This window comes from Microtus ochrogaster, chromosome 8, assembly GCF_000317375.1.
Source record: "Microtus ochrogaster isolate Prairie Vole_2 chromosome 8, MicOch1.0, whole genome shotgun sequence".
Classification (NCBI taxonomy): domain Eukaryota; kingdom Metazoa; phylum Chordata; class Mammalia; order Rodentia; family Cricetidae; genus Microtus; species Microtus ochrogaster.
The window spans coordinates 19728671-19747723 of NC_022015.1; the positions used below are offsets into that span (position 1 = coordinate 19728671).

A 19053-nucleotide genomic window follows, 5' to 3' on the forward strand; every position below is an offset into this window, starting at 1 on the left:
CCCATGGTGAGAGCTTCCTGATTGTCCAGCAGACTTGGGAGGGAGTTACTCTGTGACAGGCGTGTGTATAACTCACTGGAAGATGTTTGAAAGAGTTCTTGGATGTGGCAGAGGTTTGAAACAGATAAGTATTTAGGTTTGGTTTTCTAAAAAATACCTACTCAATCCCCCACCAATCCATCCTTCCTTTTGCCTTTTCCCACTCCACCAGGTTGGGTGCTGATTGACCGGAGTGGTCGTCACTTTGGTACAATTCTCAACTACCTGCGGGATGGGTCAGTCCCACTGCCTGAGAGTACCAGAGAACTCGGGGAGCTGCTAGGTGAAGCTCGATACTACCTGGTGCAGGGCCTGATTGAAGACTGCCAGCTGGCACTGCAGGTGAGAGCCGCCCCCACCTTCTGATCCTCGTACTCCTATTCTTGGGAGAGCTAGCCGCTGGCTATTACAACAGAGGTAGGAGGAGACGGCCCAGAGAGCCTGGCTCGGATGGGGCATAAACCCCCAGGCTTTTGGGATTTGGGGTACAGTCTTCCCAAGCATCCCTGCTGCTTGAGGCAGGGTGACAATGCACCTGCTGTCAGGACAGTTGTCCTTAGAAATACCTGCTCTGTGCTTGCAGCTGTTCCTACCCAGTTGTGCTACCACCTGAGTGACGTCATTAAACACAACCCCAGTTCATCCTCTCCTTTGCTCTGAAGTCTTGAGTAGTTCTCCAGGCTGGTGTGTGTGTGTATGGGGGAGGGGGGGTCCTCAATTTATATAATTTAAAATTTTGGTTTCTTAGTGTGCGTGTGCGCCACAATTGGGGTGCTCGTGGAGGTCAGTCACAGGGCAGCTGTCTGCCCGGGTTCTCCTTTTTCACAGTGTGCATTCAGGGGTGGAGTACTGGTCATCGGGTTTGGCCACTGAACCCTTTCACCAGCTGGCTCCCACCACATCTCAGTTTAAGTTAGAATGCAATAACCTCCATGATATGGTCCTGCCCTGGGAGACAGCCCACCCCCACCCTGTTTCTTCTAACCCTTCAGGGCTTCTTTATTTGTTTTTTCAGTGGTGAAATTTTTTCCTCAAATGAAGTGTCACAGCAGTGGAGCCATAGTCCATAAACAGGGCTGGGGATTCCAGGCCCTCCCCACCCGCTCTGTTCCACTTCTGCAGGTTCTTGGGATCCCCTTGGGATCCCGGCCACCTCTGCCCTGCCTAGTAACCTTGAGCCTGTCAGTTCCTGCTTTTTGCATTCCGTTCTCATGTTCCAAAATATAAGTAAGAACAATAAATCCAATGTAGTAAGTTTTAATCAAGTTTTTGTATTGTCTGGGTTTTTTGTAATAATTACAGAAGTAGATTGTACATTGTATGTCTTGAATGCCAGTTGCAAATTAAAAAGTGGAGACTGAGCTATAATTCAAAGCATTTTGTGAAGGAGTGCTGTTAATAAAATGTCCCTTAATATATTGCTTCCTTCACTAGCCCCCATCTCTTTTATGTTTGAGTCCTATTATACGTATTTTATGACCCATTAAAGAGTTACCATGTGGCAATTTGAAAAATACTGAATTGGATTTTTTTAAAATATAGTTTTTTGGGAGTGGCATGTGCCACATCTAAAGTATAGAGGCTAGAGGCCAGCTTTGGAGAATGGATTCTCTTCTACGTTGTGGGACCCAGAGAGGGGGAGGTCAAATTCAGGTTGTCAGAGTCTGCCTCCTTCCCCTCTGAGCCACCTGGATGGCACTGACCTATATCTTTTTTTTTTTTTTTTTTTTTTTTTTTTTTTTGGTTTTTTTGAGACAGGGTTTAACCTGTAGCTTTGGTGCCTGTCCCGGAACTAGCTCTTGTATACTGACCTATATCTTGGAAGTACAGTTCTGCTCAGTCATTTTATCTTACATTTTTAAGACAGAGTCTAACTGTGTAGCTCAGGTTGTCCTTGATCTGAGGATCCTCCTGCTTCAGTCTCCAGAGTCCTGGGGTAACAGGTATGCATGCTTAGCTCAGCTCTGAAGTGAAGTTGAGCTAATGTCATTGCACACCTGCTGTGTTGGGAGGGATTTTGCTGTCTGCTTGTTGGTTGGTACATCTTGTGCCCTTAGTTACCCTACATAGATAGATACAAAGAAACATTAGGGATACATTCAGAGCCAGTGTGTTCAGTTCAGCTTCAGGTTATCTGACTCCCAAGTGTGGCACTTCCTTTCCATGTTCCAGCAGCTTCTTCCCACCCATCCCCCCAGCTCCACTAGTCCTCAGGGCATGCCAGAGTGTCACTGGTCTAGGCAAATCTTTTCTCTTTCAGTTTTGTCCCCCTCCCCTTCATGCCCAATCTCTTGTCCATTTTCCTCAGCCCTACCCGTCAGATCCTAATGTGCAGATACATATGCTTGGATACTTTGAAAAACTAAAGCATTTGTGTATATATGCTTTTGGTGTGCATATGTTTACATAAATATCGCTTAGTTGTTACTGTTTCTCACTCAACCGCTTCTCAGGATCTAGTCACACTCTATGGTGCGCAGGACTCTATGCTGACTGCTCACTGTAGTCATACATTCTCCTGAGTTTGGAGCTTGCTTTCTCTTTCCTGTCCCACAAACAGTGCCACCGTGGGCATCCTTCTGTGTCTCCTCTGGTCCTATTCGAATTTCTAAAATTATAGCTAGAGAAGGACTAGGTCACAGGACACATGCAAGCCAGATTTCAGCCTTCTCAGATGGTTCCATTGCTTTGTCCTGATAGGCAATACCTAAGAAACCTCATTCCGGCGATTCTCGGTAATCCTTGGCATCCTCCCCTTTCTAATTTTACCACACTGATAGGTGTGGAGTGATCTCATTGGACTTCGCCAGCTTCTTCTTACTAATGAGTTTGAATATCTTTCTCATATATACTCACTCGCCCTTTTAGAGTCCCCTTCTGCGATTGCTTTACATATTTCCCTGCTGTTCTCCCCAGTTTCTTGTCTTGTCGCTTAAAGGGAGATCCTTGACTATTTTAATTATGTCATAGATATAAGAGCATGTATTACCCATCCTCTAAAGCATACTTCATATGAAAAAGTTGGCTTTTCTCTTAAGCACCAGTGATATTGTATACCTACCATGCCCTGAACCAGAAGATATTTCGATTGCCAGTCATGTAATGTAATCCTAGCAGTCAGGAGGCAAAGGTAGTAGGATTGTACACTCAAGGCGACCAGCAAGAGTTACATAGGAGGTGGGCATAGTGGTACACACCTTTAATCTCAACACTGGAGAGTCAGGCCAACAGATCTCTGAATTTCAGGACAGGACAACCAGGGCTACACAAAGAAACCCTGTCTTTTTTTTTTAAGAGTTACATAGGGTAACCCTATGCCAAAAAAAACTAACAAGGCTAGTGGTGGCACATGCACTCAGGAGGCAGACAGATTGAAGGCGATGACGTAAGTCACAAACGATCCCACACCAGTTTGGAATTATGATTAATAGAATGGTTATTTATTTAAAGGGGAAAAAACTTACAGATCATCGTCCCAGACAACATCCCTCTGCGCAATCAGGAAGGGAGTCTAGTCGCCGGAAGCGGAGCATGAAGTAAGAGAGAGCAAGGAGGGAAGTGGCTGCTTTTTTAAAGAGAGAGACCACGCCCCAATGGGCTGGTATCTCAGCGGCTATTGGCTGGAGGAGTAGAAGGACCTCCCACAACAGACAGATCTCTAGTTTGAGGCCAGCCTGGTCTACAAAGCGAGTTCTAGGACAGCCAGGACTACACAGAGAAGCCCTGTCTCAAAAACCAGAAAAAGAAACAAACAAAAAAAACTTCCAATTTTTTCTGGCTTTCAAGGGTTGGATTTAGATATTGTCAGTATTTTTTCTTAGAATGTCATTTATCTGTGAAGTAGAGGTGTATGTGTGTATGTGTTTATTAAATTTTATTCAGTTTGGTGTGTGGGTCTGCGTGTACCACAGTGTGCATGTGGGAAGTCAAAGAGCAACTTGTAGGAGTCAGTCTCTCCTTTCAACATGTGTGGCCTCGGGACCAGACTCAAGGCTGTCAGGCTCGGTGAGCTGCATCTTTATATGCCGAGCTGTTTGCTAGCCCGAGATTCTTGAATTTTAAAATTACAAATAGCCATATATTTGTGTATATATGTGTGTGTGTTTGTGTGAATGTGTACACATGTGTGCATATGAGTGTGGAGACCAGACGTTAACATCAAGTATCTGATGTGGGAAGTCCTGTATATGTGTTGCTTTTATTGGTTAATGAATAAAGCTGTTTAGGTCAGTGGCTTGGGAGTATTCCTAGCTAGCTCTTACATGTTAAATTAACCCATTTCTATTCATCTATGCCACAAGACTGTGGCTTACTGGTGTGGCATGTTACTCCTTCAGCGGCTTCATAGCGTCTCCTTCAACTCCACTCTCTCTATCTCTGTTAAGATTTCCCACCTGGCTTTACTCTGCTAAGCCATTGGCCAAAAATGCTTTAGTCATCAACCAATAAAAGCAACACACACAGAGAAGGACATTCCACATCAAGTTTCTTCCTTGGTCACCTTCCACATTATTATCTCTGATTTATATATTTGTTTGTTTGTTTGTTTATTTATTTATTTATTTTGAGGCACTGTTTCTCTATATAATAGTCCTAGCCATCCTGGAACTAGCTCTTGTAGATCAGACTGGCCTGGAACTCACAGAGATCTGCCTGCCTCTGCCTACCAGGTGCTGTAATGAAATTAAAGGCATGTGCCACCACCCTCTGGCCTTTTTTTTTTCTTCTTTAATTTGAGGCAGGGTCTTACTTTGCTATTGTTCTTGCCCTGGAACTTGCTGTGTAGGCCGGTCTGGCCTCAAACCCCAGAGATCTGCTTCTGGCTCCTGAGTGCCGCGGTATCTTATTTACTCTAAGACAGGGTCTCACGGAAGCTGGATTCACTGACTTGGCGAGGCTTTCTGCCAGTGAGCTCCAGGGACTTGCCTGTCTCCACTGCCTGGCTGTGGAGTCACAGATGTGGAGTCACAGGGGCTGTCTAGTGGATACTAGGACTCTGAACTCAGTGCTCAGGGTTGTATGACAGGTACTTACTGACTGAACCATCTCTCCATCCCAACACCTATTACTTTTAAAGCAGTATTATTATCAGTATTATCAACTATAGAAATTTGGGAAATGGATCACCAAAAAATAAAGCACCAATTTTTTTTTTAGTTTTTTTGTCTGTATGCATTTTGTGTATGTCTGTTTACTAATGTGGCATATTGTATGTACTGTTTTGTATACTGCTTTTATTTCTTTTGACATTGTTAATAATTGATAACTTTATATGTCAATAAAGTTTTAATCTAACATCCCGTTTCTCCAGTTCTGCCTGAAATGTGGTAAGCAGTTCATTTAAAGCAAGACCTGTAGTCAAGCTTCACGTTGTGTCTGCTGACGTCCTCTAAGTCTCTTCCCACCTGGACCGGCCTGGTTTTTTGTTTGTTTCTTTTTTTTCTGATAAAGCTGAATTGTTAAAGACACTGCCTGTACAATGGTCTGCTTACCAAATTTGCCTGATTGTTCAGTCCTGGTATCATTGGTACAAACCCTGATATGTCCTGAATTTCCTGTAAATTATACCATAATTTAAAGGGTTGATGTCAGCATTTTGGATAGAGTACATTCTAGGAGTGCGATATTATTTCATACTGTATTCCATCAAGACACCCATGATGTGGCTAATATGACTGATGTGCTCACACTTGGCCCCTGAATTCAGATGATAAGTTGAGTCCTCCACTGTAGTTACATTTCCTTGTTGCCAACTATAAATTCATCTGTGTGTTATTAATTTAATTTGGGTGTTGTGCAAGTGTCAGTTGTCTGTCGACAACATACCAATTGCTGTTCCTCTCCTGAGCCAGTCAATTCATTAGGGTTATGGGATAACTACAGGGTTAGCATTTCTTCAGTATTGTTCCATGGGGTCACGTACAAAGTTGTGCTTTGCACTATCAACTGAGCAACTCTTGACATTAATATAGTCAAAATATCATTTTCTCCAGTGGTGTATGTATCCCCTGCTGAGGGGGCAAGAGGGTTACTTAGGTTTTTTTCCCTATTCTATTTTTTTATTAGCTTTATAATTTTATATACAGGTGTTTTATATATAGACTTTTGTTTTGTTTTGTTTTTTTTTGAGACAAGGTTTTTCTGTAGCTTTGGAGCCTGTCCTGGAACTAGCTCTTGTAGACCAGGCTGGTCTCGAACTCACAGAGATCCTCCTGCCTCTGCCTCCCAAGTGCTGGGATTAAAGGCGTGCGCCACCACCGCCCGGCCTTAGACTTTAAAAAAGAGTCTGTATGTATATTTTCTCTGCATTGTGTGTATGTGAACCACATTCACGCCTGGTGTATTGGATCCCCAGGAACTGGAACTTAAGTTAAGGATGGTTGTGAGCCACCATGTGGGTGCAGGAAACTGAACTTGGATCCTCTGCAAGAACAGAAAGTGTTCTTAACTCCTGAGCTATCTCTCCAACCCAGCCCCTCATGTATGACATTTTAATTTCAGTGATACTCACTTTTGTAAATGTAAATTATGAAGGGACTTAACTCGTGTGTGTGTGTGTGTGTGTGTGTGTGGTTTTTCAAGACAAGGTTTCTCTGTAACTCTAGCTATCCTGCATCTCACTTTGTAAACCAGGCTGTCCTCGAACTCACAGAGATCTGCCTGACTCTGTCTCCCCAGTGCGCAGATTAAAGGTGTGCATCAAGCCTTTAATCCCAGCACTTGGGAGGCAGAGGCAGATAGATCTCTGAGTTTGAGGACAGCCAGGACTGTTACAGAGAAACTTGTCTTGAAAAAGCATAAATGAATGAACGAATGTGTGTGCCACCGCTGCTCTGCTTTTTAACTCCTTTTTTGTTTTTTAATTCTACATAGAGTAAGTTAGTTTTCCAGGTACCATCTATTAAGCGGTTTTTGATAGCTAGTATCCAACATGGCCACCAGTGATTTTTTTGCCTCCCTGGGATTCAGGGTCTCATTTGGTCCCCTCTCACACAGAATAGGATTGACACATGCAGCCATGTTGTAGAGGTACATAGTTTAACTGCAAAGACAGGGTCTCAAGTAGTTGCCAGCTGACTTTGAACTCATGATCCTTCTATCCACCTCCTAAATGCCAAGCTTTCAGGTATACAGCACCACACTCAGCTCTGAGGTGTGACTTTTGAAGCGAGGTCATAAGAGGCATTTACTCTAGTAAGCAAGCCATTATATGAGGAACCCCAACAGCCCTTGGGAAGTCGTGCAGGTGAGAAACTGGAGCTTGCTGTCAAGAGACTCCCGACTATATGGGCCAGCTTTATTGGAAGCAGATCCTCTAGGTCCAGTCAAGTATTGAGAGGATGCATTCCTGGCCAGCATCTTTTTTGTATTGTTTTGAGACAAGGCCCTCTTATCTCAGACTAACCCTGAACTAAGATCTTCCTCTTCTCACCTCTCAAAGACTGGTATTACGCGTGTGCCACTATAGCCAATTGTGGCCATTATCTAGACTGTAGTTCCTGAGAGACCATGGGCCGGTCTGAAGTTCTGACCCTTGGAAATTTAAGGAGGCAATAATAAATGGTTGTTGTGTGGGCTGCTATGTTTGTAACAGATTGTTCTGTTGCTTCCAGACACAACAGGATTGACACACATGAACTCAAACTACGCCCAGTACAGGTCCAAACCAGACAACTTCCAGCACTGAGAAGGGGAAGTAGATACAAAGACCCACCCCAACCAAGAATCTATTTGCAGTGGATACCTTTGAGGAAAGGGAGAATCAGTGCTCTCCAGTGGAGTGTCACTGGGTATGTCAACCACACTTCAAGGCACTGTCCAAGAACAGACTCCATGGTTTTTGTTTTGTTTTCTGTCTTACTGGTTTCTCTCTCTCTCTCTCTCTCTCTCTCTCTCTCTCTCTCTCTCTCTCTCTCTGCTTTATTTTGTTTTTTTGAGACAGGGTTTTTCTGTGTAGCTTTGGAGCCTGTCCTGAGATCCGCCTACCTCTGCCTCCCGAGTGCTGTGGGATTAAAGGTGTGCGCCACCACTGCCTGCTCAGGACCTTCTTTTGTAGCACAAGCTGAACATTCATTAGCCTCCTGCCTCAGCCTTCTAAGAACTTCTGTAGGAATGTGCTATTCATCTAAGGACAGTTCTTCTAAGAAATTTAAGATTGCAATGTTCTGATGGGTACACCTTTAATCCCTGCACTCACAGGCAGAGGCCTTACAATGAGATCGAACCTAAAAAAAGTAAAAAATTTTAAAAAACAGCTTAGGTGTGCCTCTCAGCAGCCTGTTTACAAGCCCAAAGTAGTCAAAAACTCTTTTTTGTAGAGGTTATACGTGTGGATTTTGTCTTATAACATGAGCCCCAAGGCTTAGAAGACAGTAAGTGTCTAAGACATTGGCAGGGACATCACCTGCCTGGACTGAAAAGGGCAGGGAGGCTGAAGTGAGGGAGGGCTTTGGACAGGGAAACTCGTGCATGTGAGAAGCAGGCCGAGGAAACTGAGGCTCTGCCAGCTCCTGGGGAAAAAGTGATACCTCTGGGCATCAGGACCGTGTGCATGGGGACTGGTTAGGGTGGGCATCAGTGGGTTCTCAAGCGTTTGTCCCAGTGATTTGCAAACTGTAGGACAGTGGCTTCTGTATGACTTCCACTTGCTGTTGTCCCCCCCTTTGAAGGAGGACATTCCTAGTGGGTGAGTGGAGGAGACTACGTGGCTGTAGTTCACAGCTGTTCAGGTAGAAAGCAAAAATGCCCTTCATGAGCCAAAGTTGGTGAACTGTACCCAGATGGCCTCATCCCAACCTGGACCTGGTTTAGATTTTCTGTGCTTTGAACTGCCGATGTAATGGATGAGACTCGGAGAATCCTAGGAGTGGTTTTGTTTTTAACATGTGAATCCATGGACGTGACAACGGAGCCAACCTTGAGACTTAAGGCAAATAAAACTAGTCATAAAGGACAGTGAGACATCCATCTTTTGCATTGTTTTCTGTAGAGAAACTGTTATACAGATACTCAAGCAGACCCACAGAGAGCTCCAGGTGGCAGTGCATCACCCGTGTGAATATAGCAGCCGTGTTTCTCAGCCAGTGATCCTCAAGAGGCAGCCCCTGCCTTCATGGGAAAACCTGTGCCAGGGGGCCCCAGCCACTCCTGAAGGAATTCCTGATCACGGGAAAAGGAAATCATAGATACCTTTTGTTAATTTAAGCTATGATGTTTGGGCCTTTTGTTACACAGTGATAGGTAACCCTTGTGCGTGCACTCTGCTTCCTCCGCGGTTCTCAGATGTGCACACTCATCTCTTTCCAGGTTCTGTGTGCTTCATTGTGAGTTTCATCTCTGCACCAAAACTACTGTTTTCATTATTTTGCCTCCATAGTGTATCTTTATGTCTTACAGAGTTGGTGCTTCAAAATTGACTTAGTAATGGCAGACTTTTATGCCTCTGTTGTTTATTTTTTTGTTCTTGTGTTTTGAGATAGTTTTATTAAGTAGGCCAAGCTGTTTTCAAACTTGATAACCATTTGCCTCTGCCTCCCAAGTGTTTTGATTACAGGTGTACACATTCCTGGCTTTTCGTTGTTGTTTTTTTTTTTTTTGTTTTGTTTTGAAACAATATTGATGCAAAGTCCTAGATAGCCTCAAATTCTCTAATGTAGATCAAGCTAACCTTGCGTTTGTGGCTGTGCTCAACATCTGTCTTCTGGGGTTATGAGTGTACTGATTTCATCTAATTTCTTTGAGAGTGAGGTCTGGGTATGTTGTCTAGGCTGCTCTCATGTTCCCATGTTTAAGCAGTCTTCCCACTTCAGCCTCTTTGTAGCTGGGCCTTAAGGCACCTGCTGCCGTGCTTGTCTCTCCATGTTAATTTTATACACACATCAAAAAACAAAGGAGTAAAAAAAATACCTCTTAGGTGGACACGGTGGCACACACCTTTTATCTCAGCACTCAGGAGGCAGAGATAGGTGGATCTCTAAGTTCAAGGGCAAACTGGTCCACATAGTGAATTTGAGGCCAGCCAGAACTATAGAGAGACCCTGTCTCAAAACAGATGAATGAACGAGCAAACAGAACTCTTTTTTTTTTTTTTTGTTTTTGTTTTTGTTTTTGGTTTTTTGACACAGGGTTTCTCTGTGGTTTTGGAGCCTGTCCTGGAACTAGCTCTCGTAGACCAGGCTGGTCTCGAACTCACAGAGATCCTCCTGCCTCTGCCTCCCGAGTGCTGGGATTAAAGGCGTGCGCCACCACCACCCGGCTTCAATATTTTAAATTTTAAATTAAATTTTAATTTTTTTTTTTTTTGGTTTTTTGAGACAGGGTTTCTCTGTGGTTTTGGAGCCTGTCCTGGAACTAGCTCTTGTAGACCAGGCTGGTCTTGAACTCACAGAGATCCGCCTGCCTCTGCCTCCCGAGTGCTGGGGCGCCACCACCGCCCAGCTAAATTTTAATTTTTTTAAATATTTATATATTTATTTACTTATTCATTGTGTATACAATAATCTGTCTGCATGTATGTCTGCAAGCCAGAAGAGGGCACCAGACCTCATTATAGATGGTTGTGAGCCACCATGTGGTTGCCAGGAATTGAACTCAGGACCTTTGGAAGAGCAGGCAATGTTCTTAACCGCTGAGCCATCTCTCCAGCCCTTAAATTTTAATTTTTAAAAAGGGTGAAGGGAGGGCTGGAGAGATTGCTCAGCAGTTAAAAGCACTGACTGCTCTTCCAGAGGTCCTGAGTTCAATTCCCGGCAACCACATGGTGGTTCACAACCATCTGTAATGAGATCTGGCACCCTCTTCTGGCCTGAAGGCATATGTGCAGGCAAGAACACTGTACATAATAAATAAATAAATCTTTTTTTAAGAAAAGGATGAAGGGTATAGGTAAGTGATGATAGAATACTTGCTTGGTATTTCCTCATGGTCCTGGGTTCAACACCCAGCACTGCAGAAACAGCCTCATTGTACTCAGCCAGGCTTATTCATTCAGCAAATGTATGCTGATCATCACCAGGACAGTCCTCAGGAAAACAGACCATAAATATAAAAACAGCTGCAGACTTAAGTGCTGTGAAGAAAAGGAACCAATAATCTGAGCCCAAGGAAGCTATGGTAGCGAGGCACTGGGGTGGGGCTGGCCCCGTGGGGTCAGCATGCTGAGCTGAGAACTGAAGGGTTAGCCGGCTTTGCACACGGGCCAGTGAAGCATGCCCCTGGCCGGCCAGCCAGTGCAGAGTCGGGAGGACACAGCTGGGTGGCTAAGAAACAGCAAGTTGGCAGAGTAAGGGTACAATTGTGGGGAGGGCACCAAAGCCCAGCCAGTACAGGGACCTGCAGAGCTAAAACTGTAGTGGTCACATCCCTATGAGCCTTAGAGACACTTAAGAGCGTGTTCAACCCCCACGCAGCTTCAGAAGGCCTTTATTTAAGTGGAGTGAGTGAACGCATGCTGTCCTGCTAATCACCTTCTACTTCCTCCTCAGCAAAAACGGGAGAACCTGTCCCCATTGTGCCTCATCCCCACAGTGACATCTCCCCGGGAAGAGCAGCAGCTCCTGGCCAGCACCTCCAAGGTGAGGCCCTGGAGCCCTGTGGTGAAGGGGGGAGGGCGACTGAAGGCTGCTGTTCTCTCTTGACTCCACTCTCCTTCGGCTTTCCCCTGTAGCCTGTGGTGAAACTTCTGCACAACCGCAGTAACAACAAGTACTCCTATACCAGGTGAGAGCTGGGAGACGTGGGTGTGTCTGTGTGTGTCCATGCACTGGGCAGAATCCTAGGGTTGAGCGGGCTCTGCTTCTGTCTCCTAGAGGATTATGGTTACATGAAGAGACCACAGAATGCCTGCCTTTTGAATGCCCCATTCCAGCTGTGCCACCTGCCATCAGTAAAGGAGGTTTAGGCCAAGACTATGATAATGGCTGGCATAGGTTAGCTCCTTATTTTCCAACGGGATTGGTCTCAGTGTATCTATTGACTATCACTCTCTCAGTGGTCTGAGGAAGTGTTGATCTCCATGCGGAGATGATACTGTGGCACTAAGGGACAAAATAACCTGCTCAATGTTGCTCAGTTAGAATGTAGCAAAGCTGACAGCCTGGTTGAAGAGCCGCACTGTGCGGTGATTTTCTTGGCAGATGCTTCCCTTCAGAGAAGCCTATACAGTTGGAAGTCCCCTGCAGGGCAGGGCTGGAGTGCTGGGAATCTGGGCTCCTCTGTGGGAGTTGAGGGAGGGAAGACAGCCAGTCACCTAAGGCCTGATGGACCCTGCTCCTCAGCACTTCAGATGACAACTTACTGAAGAACATCGAGCTGTTTGACAAACTGGCCCTGCGCTTCCATGGCCGGCTGCTCTTCCTCAAGGATGTCCTGGGGGACGAGATTTGCTGCTGGTCTTTCTACGGGCAGGGCCGAAAAATCGCCGAAGTGTGCTGCACCTCCATAGTCTATGCTACGGAGAAGAAGCAGACCAAGGTCAGAGGGGATCAGGGAGGGGTGGGAGGCAGGACCGGGACCTGGGACAGAGGAAGGGCAGGATCTTTGGTGGGCATCAAGGACCAGAGTTCTAGGACCAGGGCTGTATCACTTGGTAGGTCTCACTTCAGTAACCTCTGTTTTTCTGCCCACGAAATGAGGCTGAGATTAGAGCCTCCTCTTTTTTGCTTTGGTTTTGGTGCTGGGATTGAGACCCCGGCCTTGTTTAGATAGAGCATGATTGGTTTTTGTTGTTGTTGATTTTGTTTGTTTTTATTTTTTTTTCAAGATAGGGCTTCTCTCTGTAACCAAGGCTATCCTGGAACTCACTCTGTAGACCAGGCTGGCCTAGAACTCACAGAGCCTCCTGCCTCTGTACTGGGATTAAAGGCGTGCGCCACCACTGACCAGCCAGTACCCAATCTGTGTTAGGCACTGCCCCAGGCTTCAAACCACAGACAGGGCATGTTGAACAGTGCAAGTCCGTCCTCAATAGGGTGTGATGAGAACCCTTCCCTTTTCCCTGACAGCTAATGAACTTAGGCTTTCAGACCCAAGCCAAGCATCATTTCTCTCTGGACACCTTTGCTCATGAGATTTCAATATAATTGCCCCAGACAAAGCTGGTCAATTCCCTTTTTAGTTGACAGAGTGTTGTAGTGTAGTGTAGGACAATGGCTGCAGAGTATTGTTACAGCTTTTCCTTTTTGATGCCCCCTAGCCACTGTTAGCCTGGTACCCGTGACTTAGTGGAAGTACTAAGAAACATTGATCAAAGGAATGAAATAGGTGCTCAGCTTCCAGAAGCTGTTTTTTTGTTGTTTTTTTTTTCTCCTGCAATTAGGAAGATACAAGCGGATAGAATGTATTTTAAGGGAAAGGCATGGTGGGTACCCCTGTGAGTTCACCCGAGAGGCAGTTTTACTCAGTTATACTGGCTGGTCTTGTGTAAGAGGACTGCAAGTTTAAGACCATCTTGGGCAACCTAGTGAGACTCTATCTTAATTAATTCAGTAATAAGCAAATACAGGTACGGATGTAGCTCAGCAGTAGAACTGGTTCGGTATTCTTGAGCCTCTGGGTTCAGTCCTCAGTACTGTAAAGAAGGAAAGGCAAGCTGTATTCATTATATCCTTCCTTCCAAGACTGCCCAGTAAAATCCTCTTTTCATACTTCATTCCCATGCTTTTCTTCATCGCTTTATCTTGACATTTGAGACAAATTCCTGACCAAACCCTTCCCCTCCTTGCTGCTGCTCCTCATTGTGTTTTCTCTGTCTCCTTCCTCCCTCTCAAGGTGGTCAAACACCACATTTTCCGCAAGGCCTTGCCTGAACGCTCTAGAAAGATGAAACACTCCTGGGAAAGGCCATTCTCATCCCTTTTTCCTTCTTTTCTTTTTCAATGTCATCATCTGACTTAATATATATTTTAGGAAGTGTGTGTGTGTCTTCCCCTAGACTTCCGGGCTGCTGAGAACAAGCATTTGTTATCCCTGCTGTATTCTGATGCTCAGAGCAGCCTCCGGGATAGTGGCAGTACTCAGGACTTGATACATGAAAGAGCATTCCAAGAGACTGGGCAGTGAAGGATAACTGCCTGCCTTCAGGCCTGGAGGGGAGACCACAGAGGAGCTGCTGGGGAAGGATTGTGGGACTGGGCCAGAGGGTAGGAGCTACAGGTTGCTGGCCTTTTGCAGGTGGAATTCCCCGAGGCTCGGATCTTCGAGGAGACACTGAACATCTTGATTTATGAGACTCCCCGTGGCCCAGATCTAGCTCTCCTGGAGGCCACAGGGGGTGCAGCTGGAGGTGGTGGGGCAGGCCGAGGGGATGATGAAGAGAACCGAGAGCACCGTGTCCGGAGGATTCATGTCCGCCGCCATATCACCCATGATGAGCGTCCTCACGGCCAACAGATTGTCTTCAAGGACTGATCTTTGATCTTTCTCCTGCCTTCCTCTTGCTTCTGGGACCCAGTCCCTCTCTCCCTTTGCCCCGGCTCTGCTGGCCAAGTCGCGGGTCTTCCCTCTTCCCTTCATTGCATGCTATGTTCAGTGAGGCCCTTTCTAGTCATTGCCACTCACTGCTAACAACATGGTACATTCCAGCATTCCCCTCAGGTGGGGCTCTTCAGAAAGCCAGTGTCCATCCCTTTTCCACATTCTTGTTCTGCTCTCTTTCTCTTACCATCTGGTTCAGAATGACGCAGAATCCCCCTTCTCTTTTGTTAATACATTGAAAACACATGTAGACACCTGAGAACCATCAGCCACATTCCAAGCTGCTTTCTGCCCTTGCACAGAGCAGCCCCCTCCCCTCCTGTCTCACCATCCCCTACCTCCTTAACTTTGTACTAGGCTGGCCTGGACCTGTACCAGCTCGGCTGTCTTGATCTGGTTCATATTATTTATTATTTTAATTTTCTATTAAATTATTGGAATAAAGTTGAGCTGAGGGTCTGCTGCTGACTCTTGGGTGAGGGATGAGAAGATGGCTTGCATTAAGGAAGATGTCTGGCTGTTAGCATGGCAGAAACACGAGCCCCAGCCCTGAGCCCTAACCTGGGACTGGTAACTGGGAAGGAAGGAGGCGGGAGGTGGAGAGGATTCCAGATTTGTATTTCAGTGTTGGCAGAGTAAGTCACACCCTGCTGCCCCCTCCTAGTGGAAAGGAGGTCCTGACCACCACACAAGCCGTCCTTGGGTGCAGCAGCATCCAGCTCAGGTGCTGGGAGGGAGCCACTTCTCTCAAGGGTCTGGTGCGAAGACAAAGTCAAGAGCTTGGCGTTCAGCCCCAGCCACGTTGGGGTGCCAGAGATCCACAATGAAGACCACTCGAGGCCCATCTTCAGGGGACCCTAGGGCACATAGGGATGGAGACAGCAGCTGATAGCAAGTACTGCTCTGCCAAGGTATTCCTATCAGACACTGAGGAAAGCAGTACAGTACCAGGCCCTGGCCACTATTTCATTTAAGGCAGGATCTCATCATGTAGCCCAGCCCTTGAACTCAGTGTCCTAAGTACAGGTGCTGAGTTTGCAGGTGAGTGCCAGCATTCTCATACCAAGTTAGAACTTTCTATCGGTAACTCTGTGCCTTTAGGCATTTTAATGGGCACATTGTATACCAGCTAACTGAGACGTAAGGTTAGGTGAATGCTTGCAGTCCCACAGCAAGAGTTGGACAGGAACGCAGACAGTAGCTCATAGTCCTGTGCTGATAGCCATATACAATCACTTGGTAAGGAAAGCAGATGCCTCATAGGTGATTAGAGAAGCTATGATTTGCCCAAGGCTATATAGCACCAAATGGTACCACTGAGTCAAGGTTGACTGGAACTCCTCAGCTCTTTGGTCCCTTAACCCCAACCCAGCAGAATGAGTCCCGTTACCGTTATGAGCCACTGTGTGCAGGAAGGAGTCGTCCACCAGGAGACAGTGCCCTTCAGCCCAGCACTGAGGCTCTCCACCAACAACCAGCTCACAGCCAGGGGGGATCTTCAGGCCTGTGAGAAGAGAATGGACATCCACCACTCCTGCCTGTTCAGGAAGCCTACCTACTCAGTGGGCCTTACAGGAAGGGTCTGTGGTCCTCAAAAGTGCCAGGGGTACATTGACGACATAGCCCTGTCTGCAGGATGCTAAGACCGAAGTGCTGCTGAACCACATGGCAGCCGGGCAGTGGTGGCGCACACCTTTAATACCAGCACTCGGGAGGCAGAGGCAGGCGGATCTCTGTGAGTTAGAGACCAGCCTGGTCTACAGAGCTAGTTCCAGGACAGGCTCCAAAGCCACAGAGAAACCCTGTCTCAAAAAAAAAAAAAGCCATGTGAGAAAAGCTCCTCTGAGCAGTCTCCTGGACTTTGTCAGTTCAGCTCCAGAACCTTCTCCCAGGAGGTATAACCGCTCTGGCTCCAACCTGACCTCAGTCAAGTGTGCTGAGAAAACCGAGCCAACTCTGACGGCAAACAAGGCATTCCAGAGGTGGCATTTGGAAAAGCCCTTAAGACTGAGTAGTGTCCTCGACACTACTAAGATAAAAGTCTAACGTGTTCGTGGTGTCTGCAGGGAGCAGCCAGAAAGCCTTTGGGAGTGGGAGAGGGGAATCTGGACTTGATTGTGAGGCCAGGGTGCCCCAAAGCATAAGACACATCTATCTGATAGCACAACAGAGATTCAGGGCGAGCCAAAGTCATAGCATAGAACATCAACCATACATTTTTTCTGGTTTTCTTTTAATCTTTAGAACGTTAAAAAGAAAATCTCAGGTCCGTCTACCTAACAACTCACTAACATTGTTACTTATCAGTGAAGAAACCTAGATAAAGTAGGCCAAATGTATGGTGAACACCTTCAGTCCCTACACTCAGGAGGTAGACGACGGACGATCTTGGTGAGTTTGGGCCAGCCAGAACTATATAGTAAGAGCCTTTATCTCAAAAAACAAATTGGGGAGCCGGGCGGTGGTGGCGCACGCCTTTAATCCCAGCACTTGGGAGGCAGAGGCAGGAGGATCTCTGTGAGTTTGAGACCAGCCTGGTCTGCAAGAGCTAGTTCCAGGACAGGCTCCAAAACCACAGAGAAACCCTGTCTCGAAAAACAAAAACAAACAAACAAAAAACAAATTGGGGTGGGGGAGGGGGCTAGAGTATCTCACTGTACTCCCTAAGACTAAGTCAATAAAGAATGTGGAGACCCAGGCTTGCCTCAGTCTTCCAGGTGCTGAGATTACAGGCGTGCACCACTGTTCCTTCCTCAAGGCTTTCTCCTTATAGTTTAAATTTGGGTTTCAGAGTATTTTCTCTTGAGGGCAAGTAGCAGTGACCACTTACAATGAGGATTTCTTTTCAATGAAAGAAAAGGGGGTGGGGAAGAGTGAGAATCAGTGTGGAACACACTGCAAGTCGTCACTGACAGGATAGCTTGTATGGAAGTGGAACTCAGGAGATCCGGTTGGAGAAGATTCTGAGAAGAAAAGCATGATGGGAACCATAGTGCAAAAAGATCCAATGGCCAAGGGTAGGGAAGGAGAAAATGGGGAGGCAAGGATTGTGGACAGGATATACTCACCCAGATGGCATCTAACCCGAGCATTGGTGGGTCCACAGCGGCCCTCAAGCCGGGCCCCAGGCAGGAGAACGGAAAAACCAGCATTGCCGAAGGTATTGGCACTCATGAAGCTCCGCAGCCCCCTCAGTGCGCGATAGGCTCCTGGGCACCGCCGGCAGTTGCTGGGTTGGCACCGGCCTGCTTGGTACAGCAGGAGCTGGTAGCACCCAGGGGCCAGGGATTGGGACCAGCCCCGAGGCGGAGGGGTAGTCCCTGAGAAGTCCCAACTCACAGCCCCAAAGTCCCGCAAAATGGCGGGGAAGCTGCTCTGTAGGAGTTCCACATCATGCCTCTGGGCATCACGTGGCACAAAGGGGGACGAAGGCAGGTCTGGTAGAAAAAGTAGGCCTGGGCGCTGAATGCCCAGGAGCCCTGTCCCTCCTGCCAGGCCAGAACCTCCATGAGCTGCCCGCCTCACTCTGCCCATCCCAGCCCAGGAGTAGCGCCTGGCATAGGCCCGAAGTCGCCGGCTAACTAGACCTTCTGCCCTGGGTCCTTCCCCAAGATCCCCTGAGCCCCTTGGGCCCATCTGAGAGCATACCTCAGGCCCACCATTAACACCTCCAGCTTGGCTCCCAGCCCCCAGGGCCTGCATGTCTTGGGAACCCAGACGGTAGCAGTACCAAAGAAACAGAGAAGTGAGGGCTCCCAGGAGCACCGTAAGAGCTGAGGAACCTAGGGGCAGTGGCCATGGAAACACGATAGGCAAAGAGGCCCTGGCCAAGGGGCCTGCATCTTCGAGACCCCAGCTCCCGGGTCCCCCCAGTTCTTCCCTTGTCCCCTCGATGACTGCTTCCTGGTTCCTGTCCTTCCACATCCCTACTCCTGCTCCCTCTCTCCTCCTGCAGGCCACTTGACAGGCGGTTCCCTCACTTCCCTCTAGTTCTCCCTCCTCTTCCTTTTCTTTTTCTGTTTGACTGTCTCCACTCTGAGATGGCTCTAGTCCTCTTTCTTCTATGACCCCTCTCTTCTTTCTCCTTCTCCGTCTCCTCTCCCTCTGCTTCTCCTCTCTCTCCACCGTCTATCTCCCCCTCACCGCTCCTCCCTCCACTGCACTCCTGCCCCCCCTGACAACAACAGTCCCTACTCCATCAGACCTGCAACCCCACTCTGTAGCGGCTTCTTTCTCCTTCCTCTTTCCTCCTCCTTGTCCTGTCTTCCCCCTCGACCTGCTCGGGTCTGCCCTCTCTGGTTCCCGGTCTCCTACACACCCCTTCCTGGGCGCCCACTCACCCTGACGTCACTCCTTCCCGCAGCCCTCTCTGCTTAGCTACCCACGACCCCTCCCAGAGGCAGCCGCAGCACAGCCCTGGGGGGAAGGGAGACTTCTCTCTAGATTGGCCTCTCTAGACCCCCACCCCCAGCCCTGACCGAGCGCCACGTGGGTTTCAGGGGCACAGTGCCAACCTCCAGCGGGCCCGCAATGCGAAAAGAA

At 47.4% G+C, this 19053-nt stretch overlaps 2 protein-coding genes across 2 annotated transcripts in view; one reads left to right on the forward strand and one right to left on the reverse strand.

Moving 5' to 3' along the window:
* Kctd13 (potassium channel tetramerization domain containing 13) overlaps positions 1-14958 on the forward strand; it is a 16697-nt gene extending 1739 nt beyond the window's left edge. The window contains exons 2-6 of the mRNA XM_005351260.2: positions 212-381; positions 11523-11612; positions 11705-11757; positions 12315-12510; positions 14209-14958. Of these exons, the coding sequence (XP_005351317.1) occupies positions 212-381; positions 11523-11612; positions 11705-11757; positions 12315-12510; positions 14209-14445 (746 nt within the window). The 3' untranslated portion in view covers positions 14446-14958. The remainder of the gene's footprint in view (positions 1-211; positions 382-11522; positions 11613-11704; positions 11758-12314; positions 12511-14208) is intronic.
* Positions 14959-15042: 84 nt separating this feature from the next.
* On the reverse strand, positions 15043-18600 carry Asphd1 (aspartate beta-hydroxylase domain containing 1). Its single transcript, XM_005351261.3, has 3 exons — positions 17580-18600; positions 15902-16015; positions 15043-15368 (listed from the first exon to the last, which is right to left on the reverse strand). Exons 1-3 carry the CDS (start codon positions 18433-18435, stop codon positions 15259-15261), a joined length of 1080 nt encoding a protein of 359 aa, XP_005351318.1. The 5' UTR covers positions 18436-18600; the 3' UTR covers positions 15043-15258.
* Between the last annotated feature and the right edge of the window lie 453 nt (positions 18601-19053).